This window comes from Biomphalaria glabrata, chromosome 9 (assembly GCF_947242115.1).
Source record: "Biomphalaria glabrata chromosome 9, xgBioGlab47.1, whole genome shotgun sequence".
NCBI lineage: Eukaryota > Metazoa > Mollusca > Gastropoda > Planorbidae > Biomphalaria > Biomphalaria glabrata.
This window is the reverse complement of record NC_074719.1, coordinates 35595292-35619253: the sequence shown is the minus strand read 5'-3', so window position 1 is coordinate 35619253 and position 23962 is coordinate 35595292. Positions and strand designations below refer to the sequence as shown.

The window sequence follows — 23962 nt, the reverse complement described above, 5'->3', positions numbered from 1 at the left end:
TTCATTAGTAAAATTATTGACAGTTTTGGCAGCAACAGTCGACGTTTGCAGTTTTGATTGACCATATATTTATATATATAGGCCTAAGGTAGGTATACGGGCCGCACGGATAAACTTAGCAAAGTGTACAGTAGGCCTAAATAGTTAGTTCACATGTTTATATTTTTTAAATTTCATTTACAGTGCAATTAACATCGCAATTTTTTTTTAAGATTGGGGGGGGGGGGGGGCATTTAAAAAAAATATTCTCGTAACAAGAAAAAATCCTGATAATAAGGCCTATTTTAAGTAGATCTACATCTGCAATACATGTTAATTTATTATATTTTAAAAGTACATAAGTACACTCTCCACTTTGCCCACGCTTGATCCTAGATTCGGTACAAGAGGTAAAAAAGTGATTTAGTATTAGGCTACCGATCTTGAAGAAACTTGCCATGAATATAAAGCTTTTCCTTAACAGCGTCCAGATAAAAAAAAAAGGGGGGGGGGAGTAGGGCTATATATATGCTACATCCCACATTTTCTAACCGGGATGGGGAAAATACATTGCGTATTTTAAAGAGATACAAGTCTTCTCAAACAGGGGAACAGCATTGGGAACATAACAATGATCTTTTTTTTTTTTGCTTTATTCAGTTTATTGTTGTTCATCGCCAATTAATTTAAAAGCTCAAATATGAGAAAAAATGCTGCTTTGATTTGAGTTGCAAACATTTTATAGATACTTTTACGAATGATTAAAATAAAACTGAATAGATGTCTTTTATATAGATTATAATTTAATCAGGCCATACTTATGTAGGTATGTGGGAGGTTATCCTTTCTCTATTGAAAAAGTCTAGAAAAGTGTTGTAAATAAATAAAATGGCTGCGCCCTTGCTCATGAGTGAAAAGACTTTATTGTTGACAGTTGTAAACTCAATTCGCCGAAGACATTTTTCAATAAATTTAGTGAATTATAAATTAAATATTTCACGCCGTCAAAGCCGCTTTATTTCCACACAGAATCAGCTATGGGTTCATAGATTAAATGCATCCTCTTTCTATGGAAGGAGCAGGAGCGATCATCACGATCAGCTTCATTATAATCAACATGACCGTCACTATCATGACTATGACTATGACCATAGCGAAAAATCTTCAAAAATAGGTATCGTAGCCGTAGCAGCTGCAACTGTAACATGCTTTGGACTATTTAAATTATTTTGGGATGGCTTTAAGATATTTGCTCAGGAATCAGAGAAACCTTATTGTAAACCATCTCGGCAGGTAGGCTTTTTCAGTTTTTGACATTCATTGATTCAAACTGAGTCATATCATAAATAATCATTATTCATACGACTCATAGTCTAGTAAATATGATAGTATTAATTAGTAAACTCAAGTCAAAGTCATACTTTTTTAAAATCATACTAAATATATTGACTATAATATTAAATATTTAAATATACTCATACTGTATGTATAGTCATTATGAATTATAATAAATATCATTGCTCATTATTACTTAAGTTTTAAGTATCTTTCATACTATCACAATATATATATCATATCAAGTATAATCAACTTCAAATATATATATATATAATAATCAACTAGAATAAGCTAGATATTATTATATATATAGATTTAGAGTCAGTGCTTTTTTTTGTAAAAAAAATAGGTGCTGGTACTCAATGATGGATTGCCTATCTTTTAACTACTAATAAATTAATAATAAACATTAAAATACAAGAAAAACTGTAATAATTTTATCCCCCTATAGAAAAAGGTGCTGGTATGTCATATTGGTGCTTACTGTCACAAAAAAAGCACTGGATCTAGTTATAACTAGTCTAGATCTAGCTAGTTCTATCAGACTATCACTGTTCAGGTTCAAAGTTGTTCTTATGTCAGAATTAGATTGACTTTACTATTTACTTCAAAGTAGATAATTACGTCAGGCTACTACCCACATTTCATGTCATGCATGTAAATCAGTGACTAAAACTCTAGATTATTTTTATGATTATGTCTATATATTATTTTGTTTTGGCCTATATATAGATCTCATTATTTGTGTCTCTGGAGCCTCCGGGGGAACAAATTAAAAAGTAATATGTGGAAATAAAATACCAGTACTTGGTTAATTATCTTATGTATATATCTATTTTAAACAGGTAGTGATTCCAACAGATACCTCAGGGCTCAAGTTAACTTTGTATCAGTATCAAACCTGTCCATTCTGCTGTAAAGTAAGAGCAGCCTTGGACTATTTTGGCTTCTCATATGATGTGATTGAGGTGAATTCAGTTACAAAGAAACAGTTGAAATGGAGTGATTATCAAAAAGTCCCAGTCCTTGTTGTGGGTGCTAATGCAGAAAACAAACAAGAAGTGGTAATTGTTGCTACATACTTTATTTTTAGAGCATGGATAGACCCTATCATCTTTATAATAAATGTCATTCTGTTTATAAATTATATTTGATTTAACAAAAATATTTCTAGATCTGATACTAGTATATAGATCTAGATTAGCAAATCTATAGTATCTAAGTCTAGTATGTCTATGAATAAATAACATTTATTTGGCTTTAAAATTTACCTGTAAAACCAAGCATTAAATTAAGATGAAAAACAATGTAAGAAAAGCAGAAGTAATTGCAGGTTGCTAAGCTATAACTGTTAACTTTTAAAGTAAAAAAATCTTTCTATCAATTGCCTTTTGTGGATGCTTTTAATTTTCATTGATAAGAGAAATGAATGTGTCAATATGGCATTTGATAGCTAATAGTATAATATATGACATAAATTAGACTTATTGAATGTTGTCTGATTTAAGCCTCAGAAATATTACACAAAATGCAGCAAGCAGATATAGATCTATACATGTATTGTCAATGTGGAACACAAGGTCAAGGCTAGTCACAAGAATGTGATGTATGATCAGATGATCATTGGTGCAGAGTCAATGTATATGAGTTATCTGAGGTCACAAAAACTCAAAAAGAAGGGTGAAAGTTAAAATAGAGTGGGTGTGGAAAGAAGAATCTAGAGATTTGTTGGGATGAGATTGTTTGAGGAGGTAGTTGGAGTTTTTCTCTATCAGTTGGAGAGGACTTAGAGAGTTAGAGCTAATTGTCGCTAGTTAAGGTACGAAGTTGGCTAGATTTTGATCTTCATTAATATTATATTATAGTATCCTGTATCTGAATTATATTTACTGTATCTATATTTATTGTTTCAAGTTTGAGTTTGAAGGTTCCAATTAAACTCAAGAAAATTATAGTAAATCTACTCTCTGTCATTTTATTGTACCTTTTTAGTGTTTGACATTATCAACGACACCTCTGAGTCCACATGTCAGATGATTTGGAGAAAATACAACACAAGTCTATCTCTTTAAAATAACATCATAACAGTATGCTAAATGATTGTTTCACCATCATGTACATTTTTTAAAATTAAATTTTTTCATTTTATTTCTTTTTCTGTATGCTCATCCACTAATCTGAAAAAGTGATGCAGATATCTTTGCTTTGTCTCTAACAGCGACTGAAAGATAGCTCTGTTATTATCAGTGTCCTGGAGTCTTATCGCCAAGATCCTAAAGCAAGTATCACTCAGTTGAACTCCTACTATCCATGTCTAACAGAGAAAGAAGGAAGAAAGATAAAATACAATTTCCTGAATAAATATTTCATCATGTTCCCAATCACTCAAGACTCTAAGACTCAAGAAGAAAGAATGTAAGGCCTTTAGACATTTGTATAATTTTTGACAGTTTTTCTATCATTCTTTAAGTTTTAAATTATTTACAAGTGTAGGTGGCCAGTTGTGAATTTTTTATTTTACTTGACACGAGCTTGGATCTGACCATGACTTTCTACTTTGCCACACAGAACTGAAATGGTTAAGCAGTGCAAAGGTCTTTTAAGCTTTTTTAAAATTTATTGTTGATGTGTCTTTGGTTTTTATTGAATATTGAAAAAAAAAAAGATTTCTCAGCTAATTTAGCCTATTTAACTGATTTATTGAAGTTAAGCTTTATTTAATAGACCCACAAATGGCATTATGGAATGCAGATAAAAAAGAGTAGAAATACCTTGCTCATTTCACAAAAATAACAAAATGAACAAATGTGCTTTACTATATGACTCGAAATAAAAATTATTTTTTTTTCAAAGGGTAGTAGTGGACGGAGGTCATGCTTTTGTAAAATAAATTTACACAATTTGATCTATTTATAAATAATTTGTATTATATATATATGCTAATTATTGATAATTGTAATTCGGTGTTATAAAGAATCAGGGTTCCTTCCCTTCCAATCTAAAAAATCAGTAGGTGGAGAAAGTCATAATAGGTGAAGACATTTAGGAAACAACCGTAACATACAATAGAGGCATTTTCTTGCCCTTCTTTCAGAGATAACCATAGAGTGTGTAGATATTATATGACATGACTAATGAGTCACTGACAACTGGTTCAACAACAATGGTTCTTTCAACAATTGGGTCTCAAAATAAGTTTGAATGTCTAATGATTGTTCTCAGTACGTATATCTAATGATTGTCCCCAGTATGTATGTCTAATGATTGTCCCCATTATATATGTCTAATGATTGTCCCCAGTATGTATGTCTAATGATTGTCCCTAGTATGTATGTTTAATGATTTTCCCCAGTATGTATGTTAATGTCCCCAGTATGTATGTCTAATGATTGTCCTTAGTATGTATGTCTAATGATTGTCCCCAGTATGTATGTCTAATGATTGTCCCCAGTATGTATGTTTAATGATTTTCCCCAGTATGTATGTTTAATGTCCACTGTATGTATGTTCAATGCAAATTAATGTAATATGCTAGTAGGACATTAACAAAATCTGTTACTGTCAATATTGATTTTAATAAGAGATACATATGTTAACAGGGAAGTTATCCTGCTTTTGTGAACTGAATCTTGAAGAACCATTTATGATGGGAGCTACTTGTTGTGAATCTAGTTCAGTGAATCACATTTCATTGAACCATTTGTGGATGAATGAATTACCTGTTGGGAGTTGTGGTGGCTGAGTGGTAAATTACTTGGCTTCTGAACCAGGGGTCCCAGATTCAAATCCTGGTGAAGACTGGAATTTTTAATTTCTGGATCTTTAGGGCGCCTCTGAGTCCACCCAAATCTGACAGTAGTTGGGAACAAATAACATCATAAACCATGGGTCACAGAAACAGATGACCTTTACATCATCTGCCCTATAGGTCAAGGTCTAAAGGGGGAACTTTACTTAATTACCTGGTGAACAATCTGTTGGGAAAGGCTTTTATTTGAAGCAGTTATCTGTGAACCATTTGCCATGACCCCCAACCAGTTCTAATGAGCACCTAACATTTCATTATGGAAGATTACACTGTTTGGTCACCATTGTTTTGCAACTTGAAATACCCTCATTAACTGTAAGATGTTTAAACATAATAAAATTTGCACCTTTTGGCACAGTTTTTTTTTTTTATATTTTTGTGGGCAAGAAAGTGATCACATTGTTTTATATTTATCATTGAACCACAACTTGACTTTTCTTAAATATTTAGAAAGTTGTCAATAATTTTGTTTCAGTGAAGAAAGACAATGGCGCCAGTGGGCAGATGATCATCTGGTGCATATGCTGTCTCCTAATGCCTACAGGACTGTGGGAGAAGCACTTCAAGCTTTTAACTATTTCTCAGAAGTGGGAGAATGGGAGCAGAATTTCACTACCTTGGAACGTTATGTTGTTATCTATGTGGGTGCAAGTGTTATGTATGTCATGGGAAAAATTCTCAAACAAAAGTAAGTTTTAGCTGTAGTTTAAGAATAAGTTTTATTTTAGTCAAATCTTAAATGTAAGTTGTTTTAGCATTTTTGTAATTTATCTTTTAGTCATCTTTAATTTTTGGCTATTATGGGTAATTCTTAAGTATTTTGGTTTTTATTCATGTGTTCATTATTTCCTGTTTTGACCCATTTTGTGTTTATATTTAGTTGATTTTCTATTTCTTGGTTTATACTTGTTTCTATGTTTACCTAGCTATTCACCTATGTTATAGTGAAAGGTGAAGTCACTTAGTTTGAAATAGATTATCATTCAAAGAAGGTGGAAGTATCTTTCTCAGATCTTTTTAAATTAGGAATTACTGTTTCACTAGACAATTTGTATAAACTTAGCCATTCAACTCTACTTCAGGTACAAATTGAATGATGATGTCCGCATATCTCTCTATGAGGCATGTAACGAATGGGTGAAAGCTGTGGGTAAAAGCAGGTTATTCATGGGAGGGGACAAGCCAAATTTAGCAGATCTGGTAAGTTGACATGTTGAGTTGTATATCTAAAACATTTTCTCCCGTAAAACTTTATTGCTATTTGTATCACTTTCTAGATGTGTTGAAATGGCTAAAAAAATTGTTAGCAATATTATAATTATTTAAATAATAACTTCTCAATATTGTACCCCTTTCCCATTTCAACTAATTTATAAAATTCTAATGAATCATATGATTTTGATATCAGTGACCCTATCCTTGATGTGTTACTAATTTGATTGAAACTAAGACTGAATTCTAGACTTTTTTCAAAGAGAAAATTTTAAAACACACTTTATTGATTTTTTTAAAATAGTTTTATTGGATCTAAATTATCTAAAAATATTTATATGAGCTTATGTAGCATAATGTATGAGCAGAACTTGACTTACAAGGGTCGCCTACAAACTCACGTTATTATTTAGCCTTTACAATTTTTATTTAGCTTGATTAATGACTTTTTTTTCCTTTAAAATCTTTGTTTTATTAAGTTTCCTTTAAATCAACATGTGGTTATCTTATTTTCCTTAAACATATGTTTAAAAAAGAATTCAGTGTTACAGTTCAAATAGAAAGATAAATTAACAAGATATTCTTTTGCTTTCCTTGTAATCAGTCAGTGTTTGGTGTCTTGAGCTCTATTGAAGGCTGCATAGCTTTTCAAGATGTTTTACAAAACACAAAGATTGGGCCTTGGTATAGACGGATGAAAGAAGCCATACAGAATCATCAAGGTGCAAAAACATTAAATAGATTAACTTCTAATTAATTTGTTTTACAAGTGCCTAACTTTTATTTCACTGCTATTTTAGGGCTGTTTTCAGAGATGTTAATGATCATTCATTCTTTATTTAATGTTTTCTTGGATATTTATTAAAGCTACTGTCTGTGTAGAAATTGTATTGTTGTTAAGATGAAATAGATGCACAAATTTATTTAGTGTTGCGGACTTAGTTTTTTAAAAATATATATATTTTGCAAAGCCACATGCCTACACAATTGTTTTATGAATAGCTCTAGAACAAGTCTATTAGCTAAAAATAGTAATAACTCATTACTCTTAATCAATACAAATCATATCAATATTTATTGTAACTTTTTTGTTTAAAAAAAAAGTTGTTTTTTTTTCAGTTATATTAAAGAAAATAAATTCAAATTATTTATGTTCTCAAAAAATAAGTTTTGCAATTTTTTCAGGTCCATGAAATAATCATATTTATGTAATATGAATTATTTAAGTATTAATTTGTCTGTCTAGTTTTAAAATATTTTGTTTTATGATAAATATGATGTAAATATTCTTGTGAACAAACTTTACTGGATTTAAAATGAACATATGATGTAAAATTAACATGTTTTTGTTTTTTTTTGCCAATTTATATATTTAATTAATTAATTATAAGGATATTTAATCAGTACAACTTAGTTAATTTTCCTGTGGCATGTCTACAAAAACTAAATTTTAGTTCAGCAACGAATGGAACGAATGACAAGACTTCTCCCCCTTAAAAACAAACAAACCACAAACCAAACTAAACATTATTGTCAAATGTTACAAATATTGATTTGAATAAGTAGATATAAGTAATATTATTTTTGAATCTGTTAGTAGACTACATTTTATATATAAAAATGGATAAAATAAATACTAACTAATAATTTAAAAATACCAAACAATTAAACAATCACTTAGAAATGAGAATAAAATGTTTATTATTTCTTGAATTGATATTTTCATAAAACATCTAGTCAAAGTTTTTATAGACTAAAAATAAGTATGATTTATATTTGATCACTTTCAACTTTATAACCGAAGTCAATCCCAGATGTTTATAATAATCAGGTGTAGATAAAAGAAATTAAATATAGAGAGATGATAAACCTAACCTACAACTTTCATAGAGTCTTTTCTTGGTATTTAAAAAAAAATATTATAAAATTTAAGCTAGTCAAAAACCAAAACCACATATCACTCAGGTATTGAATCAATATATGTTAACAAAAATATATACATGTTTTTATAGATCTACAATATTTGACAAACAGTTGTACTTTCATCCTTTTTAACTAGAATTAAAATTATAAAAACAAATATGAAATATCACAGAAGAAGTCATTGCTTTTAAATTAAGGCCATTAAAATTTACTTTAGCAATACTTTTAATGCCATTTTTAATGTGCAAGATGATTAACTAACGTAAATATTGATTTTAAACACAATACCAAATGAAAAATTTGCAAGAAAGCAGTAAGTCATGAACTCTGATTGAAACTCTGGCAAGTCGGAACTGCTACATTCATGTACTACTTCTCATGCTCTTCAGACCCTGTGGAAAAAAAAAGTAAAAAATAGTAAAATAGTGTTAATTTTTTTTTGTCTTTAAGCTGTGATTTGAATGTTATTCTAAAACAAATCTCATTATAAGCATTAGTGAAACAACTGTAGACTTGTGTGGCTATAGATTTGTAAAGAAATTAAAATGCTCATATTTATTTTCTGTATTCATCAAGCCTTTCACCTAACATTGAAAATGTCTATTTTACTAATAAAGATGCGATTCATTTAATTACAATGTTCTAAATACATACAAAAAAACAACAACATAAAGAAAGACATTTGTTTAAATTATTTTTAAATGCAACATAGAAAAAAAAGTCAAAACGTGTTTCAAATCAGAACAAGACAACATTCAGAAGTCAGTAGCTATAAAAACAAACTTTTTGAGCTCAAGTATTTTTTTTTTTCATGTTGAAGCAAGATAGTTGCAAATCCATAAAATAATATTAGATCTAGTAGTAGATAAAAAGCATTAGATTAAAGGAAACACACTCTTTTCAATACATGCACATATTGCTTAATATCATTGCAATTATCCCTTGAGGTTTTATAATATTTATTTCACTAAAGATGTTTTGTTTCAAATTTATAATATTTATTTTACTGATTTTCTAAGTCACATGGTAAAATCTCTCATTATTAGCACTGAAAATGTGAAATAAGATTTATTTGTTTTTAGAAGTTTTGTTGAAATAGCCAAATAAAGTTAAGAAAAGATGCAAGGCTAACATTATAGAATTTAGTATACAACTGTTAGTTAAGAACATAAACTGGAAGCTGTTCTTATCACTGAAAATAAACAATATTATGTTAACAAAAGCTTGATGTTAAAAGAATTAGGAAGGCACCCATGTTCCTTAAACAGAGTTTGAAAATTTAACTTTGAGTTTTTTAGCTCATAAAAATGTAAACATGTTACATCAATCTGACACATGATGCATTGTAAGGCCAGTACCTAATAATTTAACTACTGATATGATGAGTTTAAACTAAATCAGATTTTTTTTAACTACTGTCATGATGATTTCAAATAAAACATTAAATAAAAATATTAGGTTGTTTCTAACCCCAAATATTATTAAATCTGTCTATTCAGGAAGAAACTTATTACATTAAAAAATATATATATATATTATAGGTAGTTACAGAAACTGAGAGAATCATATGAAACATATTGTGGTAAATATAAAAGGTTAGTTGTTTAGGTACCTAAATAAAAATAAAAAATAAAACTAGATTGAAAATGTACAAATATAAAATCAAAACCAATATTATTGTAAAACATTTACTATACAGATATGTCAAGTTACTTTAAAGAAAATCCTTCAGATGGAATTAAAAAAACAATAACAACCATAAAAATAGCAGTGACAACAGAGAACAATAAAAAACAATCACACAAGAAGTAAGCTAAAGCAAAGTATCTGAAAAAGGGCATGTAATCAACAAAGGTCAAACAAAAGCCAATCAGGAAAAGAAAATATCATTCTTTGTTTGGTTAACAAAATTCCAAGTAAGGGTTGGTTTCTTTAGGTACGCTTGCTGACCTGACTTTAGGCCCATTTAGAGAATGACTGCTAGATGGATACTTGACTCTGGAAAGGGGTCTGCTCTGTAATTGAAAGGTTAATCATAAATTCTCTTTTATGTTACAAAGAAATTTAGTGGTTAATATATCTTCCAGAAGTTATATCTGATGTTAGAGATTTCTACAAGAGATATTTCCAATAGCTAAAATGATTGTTATGTCACAAAGTTACAGGAACACTAGGAACACTTACAAGTGAAGCATCTTTCATTGAGACTGAAGCTAAAATAGACAAAACAGAAATAACAAGTAGAAAATAATGATAGAATAGTAATAAAGAACACGGAAAAAAGTATAATAATAAATAATATTATACTTTAAGTCAGAAAATGAAAAAAAAAGATGTTTTTGACTATTTTATAACTCAATCATTTAAAAATAATTTTATTTTTCTCAGCCATGATTAAATAAGTTAAAAAAATTGAATGATCTATACTGTAATAAGTTTTTTAAATATAGTGGGCAAATAATTCTATCATATTGTAATAAACCTGGTGATGACACAAATGGGGGTAGTGGTGTGTGTAGACAGCCAGCGCAATTCGCCCCAGGCCATCACTAGTTGAGCAGTCAACCGTGATTAGTTGCGACTGTCAGCCATGACAGTTTGGGAAGAACCTGCGTAGTGAATTCAGAGTCAAGTCACTTCACATTACCTTGCAACTTCACAAGTAAAAGTCAAAGTTAGAGTCAAGAACAAGTCTAGGTGAAGTCAGTCCAGAACAGAGAATCAAGTGCAAGTTTAGGAAGATACGTTGGAGCGTGAAGCTTTTGTACAGTCGGTGTTACGTTGTTGCCAATTATACAGTATTTGCTGTGATTTATTGAACTCTAAAGAATGAAGAACAACTGAAGCAGCAACAAAAAATTAAAGACTTTCATCAACAGATGCCTGAGAAATATCCTAAAAAGACACTGGTATGACAAAGTAGAAAACACTAAACTATGGCAGATGAGTGGGCAGAAAAATATAGAGATGCAGATCTTAGAGAGGAAGTGGAGATGGATTGGTCACACCCTTAGAAAAGATACCAACAACAGAGCTAGGCAGGCCTTAGAGTGGAACCCCCAGGGAACAAGATATAGAGGAAGACCAAAAAGAACATGGCGACACAGTATACTAGAGGAAGCTGAGAGGACTGGAAAGAATTTGGAAGCCATAAAAAAAAACTAGCAAGAGACCATAGAGAGTGGCATGTTTTTGCTGAGGCCCTATGTTCATGACGAACTCAAAGGAATGATGATGATGATGAAAGTGTTACATTATTTTGGAGCCTTGAGCTGTCAAACTCTTTAAGTTGGTGGTGTCATGTGATGCAGTTTGCAGAGAGCCTAGATAGTTAGAAACGTTACAATATAAACTATTCAAAATACCAATCAGCATGATGGAGAATTATTTTTTTTAATTAATAGATGCGCCTTTTCTTTTATTATTATTAAAAGCAAAAATAGATAAGGCGAAATCTTATGAAAAATCCTATTAATATTAACAATTATCTCCTGTAGGAAAAACAGTAAGAAGATTTTTGTAAGCTTTGGCTATTCCAAAATTTGACATTTACAATTCATCCTTTTTCCGCTAGACTGTTGAGAGTAAGTTGAGACACCAGTGTGAGTAACAGCTTTCCCACAGCCTTTAATTTATTCCTGACAATGTTTTCATAGAAGTGAATGGATAAAATTAGATGTAAACGTCGTTAAGAAACAGGAATAATTTGCAACACAAGTTTAGAAAAAAAAAAGCATTTTGTTGTCTAGTTGATTAGTTGTTCTTTTGGTGATGAAAGTTACTTTGAAAAAAAAAACAACATTTTTCTTCATTCTAAATAGTTTCATACATTATATTTTATGATTTTACTCCCTCCCCCCCCCCCCCCCCCCCCCAAACCACCACCTCCAAAAAAAAAAATTAAAAAATTGTCAAAACCAAATTGCAATGGGAAAGTTTTTTTTTTTTTTTTTTACACTATTTTTAGTTGTTCTACTAAACATGTCCCTTATGTTTTGTATATATTTTATTCTTTTGCTTTTTAAAAAAATAAAAATAGATATTAAAGATTTCTGAGCTTCAAATCTGCAGCTATGATAAAAAAGAACACCATACAACAATCTAAAATGGTATACTGTAAAGATAATTTTTTATTATTAAATGTAAAAAAACAACAAAGAAATGATAATCGATTTTCATAGGGAAAAGAAGGAAAATGATATTGTTTCTGTAGCTTGACAGACATTTGAAATAGTGCAAACTTTTAAATATCTTGGTATTATCCTAGACAATAAACTAAATTTTACTACTATTACTGATTATATCAGCAAAAAAATTAAGTTTCAATATCACTGCCTGTACGGCAATCTGAGCATTAAAAAAAAAAAATTTATAGAATCCTAAATGCTGCTGGTAAAGTCATTGGCAAAAAACAAACCCCATTTGGGCAGCTGTTTGAGATAAACATCCTTAAAAAAGCTAAAAAGATTCTAGCAATAAAAATCACCCTTTGGGTCAGGATTTTGTGATTTTACCATCCCAAAAGAGATACAAGACACCGATAGCAAAGACAAACAGATACAAAAACTCTTAAATTCTGTTCCCCTGGCAATCAAATCATTAAATAGAAACAATCTGATATAAACTTTTCACATGTAAATTATGAGTGAGTCTGGTGTGAATGTACATTTTTCTGTTTTTTTTGTTATAATGTTTTTTGTTTCGTGTAATGCACGAAATGTAAGGCAAATTTCCTACGGACAATAAAGATTATTATTATTATTATAGAATCCTGAATTAATAAAACAAAATCATTAATTAAAATATTTTATAAATTCATATTCTTTGCATTCCTAAAAAAAAGAGAATAAGTTGTGAACAATTAGCAAAATTCTAATTTCTATTTACAGTAAAAGTGCAGAGTAATCCACAAGATAAAGGTAAATAGCATACATGCTAATTAGATAAGATTTAAACTGAACAAGAAGATTGACTTTCCTAACTTATTCAGTCAACCTGTACCTTTTACAACGCAATGACAAGAGTTTTTAATATGCATTTGTCTTAAATATTATACATCAATGTTCCATTTATTTTAGAATTTAACTTTTAATAATTTAGTTATATTTGTATGTTGTTTTTTTTTTGCTTTTATGATCTCAGCTGTGATCTAAGGAACAATGATGTCAAATTTTATCACGATTGGTCAAACAGTTTTAATTTCTATAAGTAATATACAGAGATATTTTCCTCTTAACAGAAAACCCCCCATCTCTATTGTATTTTTGACTTGAATTTTAAATATCCTATATTTTTATATACTGTTTGAGATAACATACAAATATAAAAGAAACAAATACCTTGTTCAATTATTTTCTGTAAAATTGGTTGAACAATATTTAAAAATGAAGTCAGGTGCATTTCATAGTCTTGTATACTTGGTTCTTTGTTTTTGTCCATCCACTCCTGCTTCTCTTTGCAGGTATTTATAACAATAAACTGTAAATTAATACAGGAAAATAGATTTTTTTTTAGTTTTTAAAATTATTCTTAAAAAAACTTGGTAAAAAAGTGTTACACCTCATAGTCTTAAAATATTACATTTACATCCAGAATTTATCAATAGACTATTTCTAAGTTTATATATAAATTGGGTGGGCTGTAAATAATAACATTTATTTTGATTTATACATAATTGTAATTGAATAATGACTGATGTATAACACTATCCAACTCAACCATGGCCAGTCCAAAGCCTGGATGAGAAAGGAGGAGTGTTGAGGTGGGGCTAGAAACTCCACCACATAAAACCTCAATTGCTATGGAAAAAGTAAGCATGGAACATAGAAATAATCTCTGACTTCTGTAGACAGCTTACCACCCAATATGCCAAATGGTGTGGGAGGATCTAAGTGAGTTTATTCCAAGTACTGTCCACCTATTTTTGAACCACCCCATGTATGTTGAAAAAATTGACTATAACAAAAATTTGATTAATCAAGAATAAACAAGGGATAGCAATTTAGTTTTTTTTTTTATAAAGCTGAAGGGAGGAAAAATACAAATAACTACTTCTGCAGCAATTGAAATTTTACTGAGTGGAGTCTCTAGCCCACCTCAACCCTCCTTAGAAAGTGGGTGGACTTACTTATCAAGACCTATTTTCACTTACATTAATAGAAATTAACCCAAAAATTTGGAAAACCTAAGTAAGATAATTATTAATTAACCATTATTCAGATTGTTCATGACCTTTTCTTCCTTGGTTAATTTGACAGTGGCATTTTTGTCTTGTTCGTTTACCATCTCAAGAGATTTTGAAACAGTATCTTCAAGTTTCACTTTAGCGTCTGTTAACGATACAATAAAAAATGTATTTGTTTTAAAAAAATAATATAGTTGTTCATGTGTGTAATGTTATGGTCCTCTATAAAAAAAGTAAAAGAATGTTTCCTTCAGGATTACTCTTCAGTCTTTTGTTTATTCAGATAATCAGTTTCTAAAGCCAACTGTCTTCTGGGGTACCATAATATGTGGACAGTTAATTTCAATCCACAATCTTTACCACCTAGCCCTTTCTGAATGCTAAGAAGTGCAGAAGATTCAGGTGCATCTTTTGAAGCTATAGGGTTTTAAACCTTAGAATTGTTATTTGTAATTACTTTGACACTGAAAGTCATAAGATTCACAACATAACATTTTCTCAGTTTGGCCAACAAGCTAGTAATTCTTTTCTCAGCGATCTACATCAACTGCTAAATGTATTGGTAAATCATTAGAGCCATTTTTGAGATCCATGTCCAGGTTCCACCCTCCATGAAGTTGTGACTTCTATAGTGGTATGGTTAAAAAGGTATGTCAGTTTTCTAAGGCACAAAAACAAAAGTTTGTTTGAAGAACAACTAAAGTCTTAAATAAAAGGTATTATCAAGCACTAACATAATAAGGCTTCATAGTACCAGTACTGAAATATAAGAGATAAACCACAGACCTGCCCAATCAAGAAAATAAACACATTCATTCTGGTTATATCTGTTTGCAACTTCTCTGGGCCTTTCCTCAAATATATTTCTCAGATGAAAGTTGCCTCCCTTCTCAACTAAAAGTTTCAAAACAGACTTTCTTCCCCATGCAGCAGCATAGTGCAGACACGTGTAGCCTAGAGAATATTTTTTCAGCATATCAATAGGTTAATTGTTAAAAAAGGAGCATTTTCTTTGTTTCAGTAAAAAATAATGCTTGCTATTGTCAGAAGATGGAATAAAGCAACTTCTACTCTGATCCTATAAAATTATAATAATATAAAATAATTTTAAAAAATCAATTCCTACTATACATTTAAATAATAAAGAAGAATAAACATTCATATTTTATTTTTCAGAATTTTGTAAAAATTCAAATTAATATTCATATATGATAAATATCACAAATGTCACACAAATGTTGAAAAATAGGTAAAGGCACATTCATTGTTACAAATGCTAGGACAATTTGTACAAATGCTTTTTCTTCGCTAGTGCTATTAGAGCATGGAATGGATTGCCTGAGCTTGGCAGATGTAATAATAATAATAATAATCTTTATTATTTACAAGGAAATTTGTCTTACAATTTGTGCATTACACCAAACAAAACATTATTATACATCATGACTAGATGCATGACGTGTAGAACATAATCATCTTCTTTTTTGAAGTAGCGTCAGTATTATATAAAATAAGAAGATAAGATAGCAATTTGTTTCCTTGCATTTTCAATTTTACTTTTCATATGAAGTCTCCATGTCTATTTTTTTTTCTACAATATTTCTGCTTTCTATTTTTTTTTTCTCTAATTTATGAAACAGATGGTGGGGTACAATTTATCTTTTTTTTTTCCTCACTTATAGCCCAACGGGTTATTGAAAAATTGAGAGAAAATAATTGGTCAGTATGCAGTTACAACCTACAACATTCACATTTTCAGCAAGACACTTTAACAAACTGAGCTAACCAGTAATACAACAAAAGGTCAAACCTAAATATGTAGCTCTAGGTCAATAAATAACATCTAAATGAATGGAAAATAAAAATAGCTACAAAAAAGCGGCCATAGGAAGTAAAAAAAATAATTCAATTATTAGTGAAGCTAATTTAAAATAAAATTTATTGTCACAGCAAAAGTTTGTGTGAAGTGAAAACTTGTCAAATTTTTTTTTTCATGAACATGATGAAAGCCATGTAGGAGTTGAAAAAGTAGAGCCAAAGCAGGAAACAATGGTCTTTCTGTTTATCTTGAGCCATAATTCAAAGGTGGAGAGCACAGGCTCATTATCACAAGGTGCCATTTTCCCATCAGTAAAACAGTTTATAGGCCTAATCTTGGAGTCTTTGACTCAATGTTGTCTTTTGATTCCAAGGGTCTCTATTTGCAGCTATGTAGATTAGATCAGATCTTGCCATAAACTAAACTTAGTTTGCCTAAACTAAGGCCTGTGGGCCACATCTAGCCCATCAGAACTTCTGTCTACATTGCAGCAGATTGATGCTGTAAAGTAGCAGTTCTTTAACTTGGCGAATTTTTGATGTGATGCAGACTGTGACATGTGTTGAAAATATATTATATATGGCCCCAAGGCAAAAAAAAATGGTTATCATCACTGATATATGTAATAATCAAGGAGGAATAAAAAAGTTTATTTATACAATAAATATTTTTAAAAAGAATACCTTTTGAGCTAGTACTGTTAACTTCTGCCCCAATGCTTATAAGAAATTGAATAATTTCAAATCTTCCTAGGCATGCTGCTACATCAAGTGGTGATTTTCCAGAGAGATCTCTCTGATTTAGTGAACTAAGCAACTCTTTTCTATGGTGATCCAATTCATTTTGAAAACACCTATCAAAAAATTATCAATACATAAAAGCTTAATAAAGGTGCAGAATAATGTAGAACAAGAAGAAAAATACCACATCAATATTATAAACGCACTTCTATATATCTATATCTTTATTGGAAGTTTGACAAATCTTACTATTGTACATTTCGCATAACAAAACATTACAACATGGGCACAATGTTTTTTATTTTTATATCTAGGGTTGCACCAGATAGTACTTTTTTTTAATATCCAGCTGGACGGATAGTAAAATATGATATCTATCTGAAGCTGGATATCTACATGTCTTGTAAATAGCCCATGTTACTGAACATTTAGCAAAATTACTAAATAACATACCTATATTCACATTAATTTTCTTTTTTACTTGTATTTTCACTATTGTTTTAAACTCTATTACTGATTGATGAATTAAAGTTTAATAGCATTTATTAACAGATAGGCCTAAGATAAACTAATCTGGGTAAAGTATTGGAGTGTGTGTGTATGTATTAGACCACCAACTGTAAAGGGTGTGTGTGGGATGGTCAATGTAGAATATAAAAATGTATATTAAACTACTTTTAAGCTCTCAAAGGTTAAGTGTAGTCTATATAAGGTTGTATAGTGGGTTGATGTATGTGTTCGTGTATTTCAAACTATCAGCTGGTCATCAGGCTTATATTTTAAAGGTCACACACCGCTTCTGGTCCTGGTGTCTATAGGGCTTGATACTGATAGTGACTGTTAGTTTATAGTGGGTATCTGAAGCATTGTAGGTCAATATTTAGTGGTTTAGATTAATTCATTAATGGTAAACAATATTTTATTTACAGCAGGAGCATCAAGTACACTCAATTTTTTTTTAACTTTAACCTTAGATGGTGCTGAAGTGTATATTAAATTGTATTCTGTAAGTGTAGACCTATTGTTGATCTAGGTCTAGAGCTACATTTATATAGATGTAAGAGTATTAGGGAAAACAAATATAGAAAAAAAAAATTAAGACACCCTCCCTATTTTAAAAACCTGATCAGATAGATCTACACATGCAGTGTGTATGCTTGATGATGGTCATGACCATAACATGTTGTTTTTTTCCATTGCATTTATATGCAATAGTGTTTCTTGTATGTTGAGTGGTCAGGCAAGAAAATAACACATCAGCATGGTTAGTCAAGCATGTTGATCTATTCTACCATACACTAGTGTTACGTGCGCAACTTAGTGTGAATGTGAAATGGTGCGATAGCGTGTTGAAAGGAGGAAGGAATCAAAATGGAGGAATATGACCAAGAAAGTGTTTTCAGTATTAATAAAGATTAAAGTATTTATAAACTGTGATTTGTCGTTTTCATGTCTAAAGAGTCTCATCCAATATGAAGACGTAACAAGTGGCGCCCAACGCAAAGGTAACCCACGTATCCCTCTATTCACAGGGGATCTCCTGTCAGCAGACAGTAGAGATAGTATAGTCTAGATCTAGAGACAGGAGAACATTCGATTCGATATTATTAGTAATCAACTATGGCGGACAAGGCTGAGGTAGCAGCGTTGAAGGAAGAGGGAAGGTTGTTGGAGTTTGAAGGGGCAGAACTAAGAAAATACGTACAAGAAAGGTTAATGGAGAGGGAGAGATTAGCGATGGAAAGAGACAAAGAAAAGGAGAGATTAGATAAGGAGGACAAAAGAGAAAGGGAAAAAGAAAAGGAGAGATTAGCGATGGAAAGAGACAAAGAAAAGGAGAGATTAGCGATGGAAAGAGACAAAGAAAAGGAGAGATTAGCGATGGAAAGAGACAAAGAAAAGGAGAGATTAGATAAGGAGGACAAAAGAGAAAGAGAAAAAGAAAAGGAGAGATTAGATAAGGAGGACAAAAGAGAAAAAGAAAAGGATAAGGAGATAGTAGCAATTGAAAGGGAAAAGAAAAATGAATTGGTCGCCATTGAAAGAGAAAGATTAGCATTTGAAAAAGAGACAGCAGAGAAAAAGTTAAAAACAGACCAAGGAAAAGAGAATGATAAAAGAAAGAGTGACTCTACAGGGAATAAACTGGCAAAATATAAAGGTTTGATATTCAACGAAGACAAAATGGACATAGACATTTTTTTGAAGAAGTTCGAGATAGAAATGAGAGAACTGGAGTACCCTGAAGACAAATGGACATTCTTATTGTCGAGATCATTTACAGCGGAGGTGCCTTCAAAAATATGTATGAGCCAGGGTAACTACAGCATTGTGAAAGAACAACTACTTAGAACTTTCGGGAAAACAGAAGCTTTCTATCGCCAACAGTTTGTTAATTGTGAGATAGAACCAGAGGATGACCCGCAGACCTTCTTGGACAAAATGAGCAGCCATTTCGATAACTGGATAGAAACCGCTGAGGTAGAAAAAACCTTTGACAGTCTTAAAACATTTCTCATGCTGGACAAAGTGATGTACGAGTATCAGGAGGAATTAAAAATATTTCTGTTGGAGAGGAAACCGAAATCCATAGAAGACATAGTAAGACTGATAAGGGCTTATAAAGTGGCACATCCCGAGAAGAAATTATCTAGAGGCAGTGATATAGAAGAAATAGTTGCCTTTAACAGAACATGTGAGACACAGAATAACTCTCACAGAACAAGGGAGACACAGGATAGACAGTATAGAAGTGATACATATGAAAGACAAAATGATAGCCGCAACGGAAGATATCAAGGAAACAGACAGGAAAGAAAGGACTGGGAGAAAGGTAGAATAGAGCAAGGCTTATCATTGTCATCTGATACTGGAACATTGGAGATTTTTCAGACATTCGTAGGGAACAAGGCAGCCAAGACCATCAGGGATACTGGGAGCACTATTATTGGAGTGAATAAGAATTTAGTGGAAGACCATGAATATACAGGCGAATCTAGGAAGTGTGTTATGTTTAATGGGAATATTGTACAATTACCGATTGCTAAAGTTAGTATAGACACACCGTATGTTAAGGGGACAGTGGAAGCTTGTGTTGTAGATCAGGGTGAGATAGATTTAATTATTGGGAATATTCATGGGGTGAAAATATGTTCAGTAAGGGAGATTGAGAATTGGAAGAAATATTATGGGATAAAGTCTACGCGAGGTAGAAATGGGGATGTGGAAGAAGACATAAGATCTCATACATCAGATGACATGGGTAGCAGAGAGCACGAGAAGAAAGAATTAACAGATAAGGTAGAAAGCAATGCAATAGGAATGGGTCCAAATCAAAGTAAAGTAAGGCAATCAGTGGTACAGGGAAAGCGATATAAGCCCACATACAGACGTACAAATCCATACATCTTATGCTTTAATTGTGGGAAAAGGGGGCATATTAGAAGACAGTGTCAACAGTTAATTAGAATTAAGGATTCAAGGTACAATAGTGAAGAGGCGTATACGAGAAAAGAGAGGGATATTAGCAACCTAGAAAACAGTACAGCTAGATCATTAGGTAGTGGAATCACAATGGGACATCATTGCAAAGGAGGGAAGCGGAAAGGATGGCATGTCAATAATGTTAGAATTATATAGATATGATTAGAAAAGGTAGGAATGATGGACATTATTTATTGTTCTATTCTACAATGAATAAATATATGTGTAATGAATTGAATATTGTTGTTACAATATGCATGGAGCAAGATAGACTTTGTTTGTTAACTATTTGATTACGACTGGAATGATGGTGTTTTGTACAGGCATACAATTATGAGTGGGGAGTTGTATTGATAGAAATATGATTACTTATAGATAAATGTTAACAGAAGTGGTTTCAATTGCTCATAATAACAGTTATTATTGTGATGAATATAATTGTTATTTCATGTTGGGATTGTATTGGTATTAACATGACATTGTGTTTGATTTTGTTTAGTTATTACATAATGGTTTTATATGTTACCGATTTTTTTAACTTGGAATAGTCTGATAATATATTCAGTGATTTGTATTTTGGACGTTCGATGTGCATCGAACTTGTTAAACAGGGGGGGTGTTACGTGCGCATCTTAGTGTGAATGTGAAATGGTGCGATAGCGTGTTGAAAGGAGGAAGGAATCAAAATGGAGGAATATGACCAAGAAAGTGTTTTCAGTATTAATAAAGATTAAAGTATTTATAAACTGTGATTTGTCGTTTTCATGTCTAAAGAGTCTCATCCAATATGAAGACGTAACAACTAGTTATATGGAAATCAAATGTTTCTTAACACTCCAGCAAATTATTATGGTTATTATATCAAAATGTAAGATGTTTAAATGATTTTATTGTAGAATGATAAAAGAATTATAATAAACTGCAGGCTTACAGTCAGATATATAGATTAGTTAGGGCTAGGTCAAATAACAAACCATAAAAAAAATTAGCAAAAGTTCTCAAAGTTGGTTTTTTTTTAGTTTAGTTTAACTATTTTTTTTTTAAATATTGATCACTACCGGTATAATGAAACATTATTATCTAATTATCTTATCTTATATAGTACAGACGTTACTTCAAAAAACAATATGATTACGTCCTACGCGTCAAGCATCTATTCATGCATATTAACCAATGACCTAAATTCTGCTAAGTCGCTGGTTTAAATTTCCTGGCTATAACATAAATTATACACTCATAGTTAAGAGTAACAAAATTTATGCTAGTAGAGGTAGTACATGTCATGCACTCCAGCCAGGGCCCCAAGGAAGCAATCTCACTTTCCTCATAATTTCAAGATGTGACCTCTAGACAGTGTCAACATATATTGTCTTAATGTCTATCTCTAAACTCAATGTAATGGACTAATAAACAATTAAATAATAATAAGGGGGGGGGGGGAGATAGACCCACATCAGACAGTATCTTAGTTGTGGTGCAACCCTAATTATATCTAAATCTATTTAGCAAAAAAAAAGTAAACAACAGAATATTAGATTGATAATCAGTTTAGCTAGTCAATTCTTACTCTTGCAAACGTTCCAAATTATTTTTATAGATGCACTGCATTACAATATTACTTTCCAAAGCAGTCTCAGATGGATCATTTTCTTCCATTGATATAGATCTACTTAATTTTGCTGTTTGTTCTGTTAGTAGATCAGCTCTTGAGTGGAAAGAATCATTTTCTAATTCCTGCGTTTCACCATCTGTTTCAGCATGACTCATGGAAGGAGAAAATTCCTCTTCTTCCTTTAATATGATAGTATGGCTAACTGACCCTGTAGTAGCTAAATGAGCCATGCTATTACTAATACTGAGTATTACTAGATTTTAATACTAAACTATTACAATTACTTGAATTACTGTTGACTAGATCTACTACTTTAGTAGACTTTACAATTGTCTTAATAAGTTAATTGGCTATTGATAACTGACAATAACTACAAAACTAGCTAGATCTAGATCTAAGTCACGAACCTAAGTCTGTAGATTCTAAGTACTAGATCTAATCATCAAACTATGTGTTCTAATTTTAAGTAAGTTAACTTAAGTCACCAAGTGACAAAATTATGAAAATACAACAATCATCAATGTTGAAACTTGAATGATAAAGTCTATTAAAGACAATGAATGTCGTGATTCACAATTCTCAAACTGAAACTCAGTTCTTTACTTATACTATACTAGATGTAGATCGATAAGTAACAGTGTAATGAAAGGTAGAGCAATTAACATAAAAAATACAGTATATTTATCTAGATTACAATCTAAGATTGAGATCTAGATCTAGACCCGTCTCTATAATAATAATAATAATATCAAGAGCTATTCATTTATTCGAATGAGCCCGTTGCTCCATAAACAAAAGTGTCCATTATTTTAGTCTCAATTGATTGGTTGCGAGACTCAATAAAAAAGAATCGCCTCTTTAATATTGCAACAATTTAATAATACAAACTTGCAATATCCGATGTCTATACATTGGTAGGTCCTATACAATTAGATATTAGATGTTTATCAGATGACAATTAATTACAATTTTGTAGGCTACATTTTTTTATAATTATATAGGTTAAGATAATCTGCAGGCTATAGGAGAAATTATTTAAATTATTAGTCAGTATTGGGGCGCGGTGGTCGAATGGTTAAGCGCTTGGCTTCCGAACCAGAGGTCCTGGGTTCGAATCCCGGTGTAGACTGGGATTTTGGATTTCAGGATTTTTAGGGGCGCCCCTGACCATGGGTCCACCCAACTCTAATGGGTACCTGACTTTAGTTGTGGAAAGTAAAGGACGTTGGTCGTTGTGCTGGCCACATAACACCCTGCTCATTAACCGTTGGCCAAAGAAACAGATGACCTTAACATCATCTGCCCCATAGATCGCAAGGTCTGAAGGGGACACTTTACTATTAGTCAGTATTACTTTAAAATCTGATTGTGCATAAAACTGTTTTTATTGACACTTTTAAGAAATATAGACCTATATGTTCAATAGAACGAAGAAACAGCCTTAAAAAAAAAAAAAAAGAATATGTGTAGGCGGCTAGATCAAATTTGAAAAAGATCTAGATCTAGTACCTGAGACTGAGGTGTTGAGCTCAGCCGCTGAGGGTTTAAGATTTAGAACTAGGCCTATATATGCACTTTGGTAATTACTACTCATTGTATGAGGCCTATATCTATATTATAAAGTAGAATGTGAGGAGTATGTATGTATGTATGTTACTTATAGACATCAAAACCGCTTGACCACTCTTGATAAAACTAGGCAGGAATGTTCCTTGGGTACCAACTTAGACCTTAGTGAATGTATTGTAGCCCTAAAACAAACGTAAGACCCTCAAAAAAAATAAAGTTGTCCGACTCTATTACAGCTATAGTATTTTATGGATCTAGGCCATGTCTACAATGTTGACATGAGAAAAGATAGAAA

The 23962-nt window shown here is 31.3% G+C and overlaps 2 protein-coding genes across 7 annotated transcripts; one reads left to right on the top strand and one right to left on the bottom strand.

The window, feature by feature from the left end:
- Positions 1–824: 824 nt before the first annotated feature.
- Positions 825–7672, top strand: LOC106073550 (prostaglandin E synthase 2-like). The gene is made up of 6 exons (XM_056041535.1): positions 825–1272; positions 2163–2381; positions 3536–3732; positions 5601–5813; positions 6208–6325; positions 6942–7672. Exons 1-6 carry the CDS (start codon positions 868–870, stop codon positions 7092–7094), a joined length of 1305 nt encoding a protein of 434 aa, XP_055897510.1. The 5' UTR covers positions 825–867; the 3' UTR covers positions 7095–7672.
- A 342-nt stretch (positions 7673–8014) lies between these two features.
- On the bottom strand, positions 8015–23895 carry LOC106050245 (ankyrin repeat domain-containing protein 45-like). 6 transcript variants are annotated; one of them, XM_056041540.1, is made up of 9 exons: positions 23756–23895; positions 22054–22315; positions 16947–17116; positions 15231–15398; positions 14492–14589; positions 13600–13738; positions 10445–10473; positions 10211–10275; positions 8015–8652 (listed from the first exon to the last, which is right to left on the bottom strand). In XM_056041540.1, exons 1-9 carry the CDS (start codon positions 23763–23765, stop codon positions 8646–8648), a joined length of 948 nt encoding a protein of 315 aa, XP_055897515.1. In that variant the 5' UTR covers positions 23766–23895; the 3' UTR covers positions 8015–8645. The 6 variants fall into 6 exon arrangements, with proteins under 6 accessions (XP_055897515.1, XP_055897517.1, XP_055897511.1 ...); XM_056041542.1 differs by having other exon boundaries at positions 22054–22277; positions 23756–23894; XM_056041536.1 differs by lacking the exon at positions 23756–23895 and adding an exon at positions 23608–23741.
- Between the last annotated feature and the right edge of the window lie 67 nt (positions 23896–23962).

Bases quoted from the DNA above. Each gene is read 5' to 3' on its own strand.
- LOC106073550 (XM_056041535.1), top strand. From the start codon at position 868: ATGGCTGCGCCCTTGCTCATGAGTGAAAAGACTTTATTGTTGACAGTT. The intron at 3,733-5,600 runs GTAAGGCCTTTA...ATTTTGTTTCAG, and splicing joins AAGACTCAAGAAGAAAGAAT to TGAAGAAAGACAATGGCGCC. The intron at 5,814-6,207 runs GTAAGTTTTAGC...ACTCTACTTCAG, and splicing joins GGAAAAATTCTCAAACAAAA to GTACAAATTGAATGATGATG.
- LOC106050245 (XM_056041536.1), bottom strand. From the start codon at position 23,692: ATGAGTAGTAATTACCAAAGTGCATATATAGGCCTAGTTCTAAATCTT. The intron at 17,117-22,053 runs GTAAGAATTGAC...ATTTTTTGATAG, and splicing joins AATTTGGAACGTTTGCAAGA to GTGTTTTCAAAATGAATTGG. The intron at 15,399-16,946 runs GTATTCTTTTTA...AATATTCTCTAG, and splicing joins TAACAGTACTAGCTCAAAAG to GCTACACGTGTCTGCACTAT.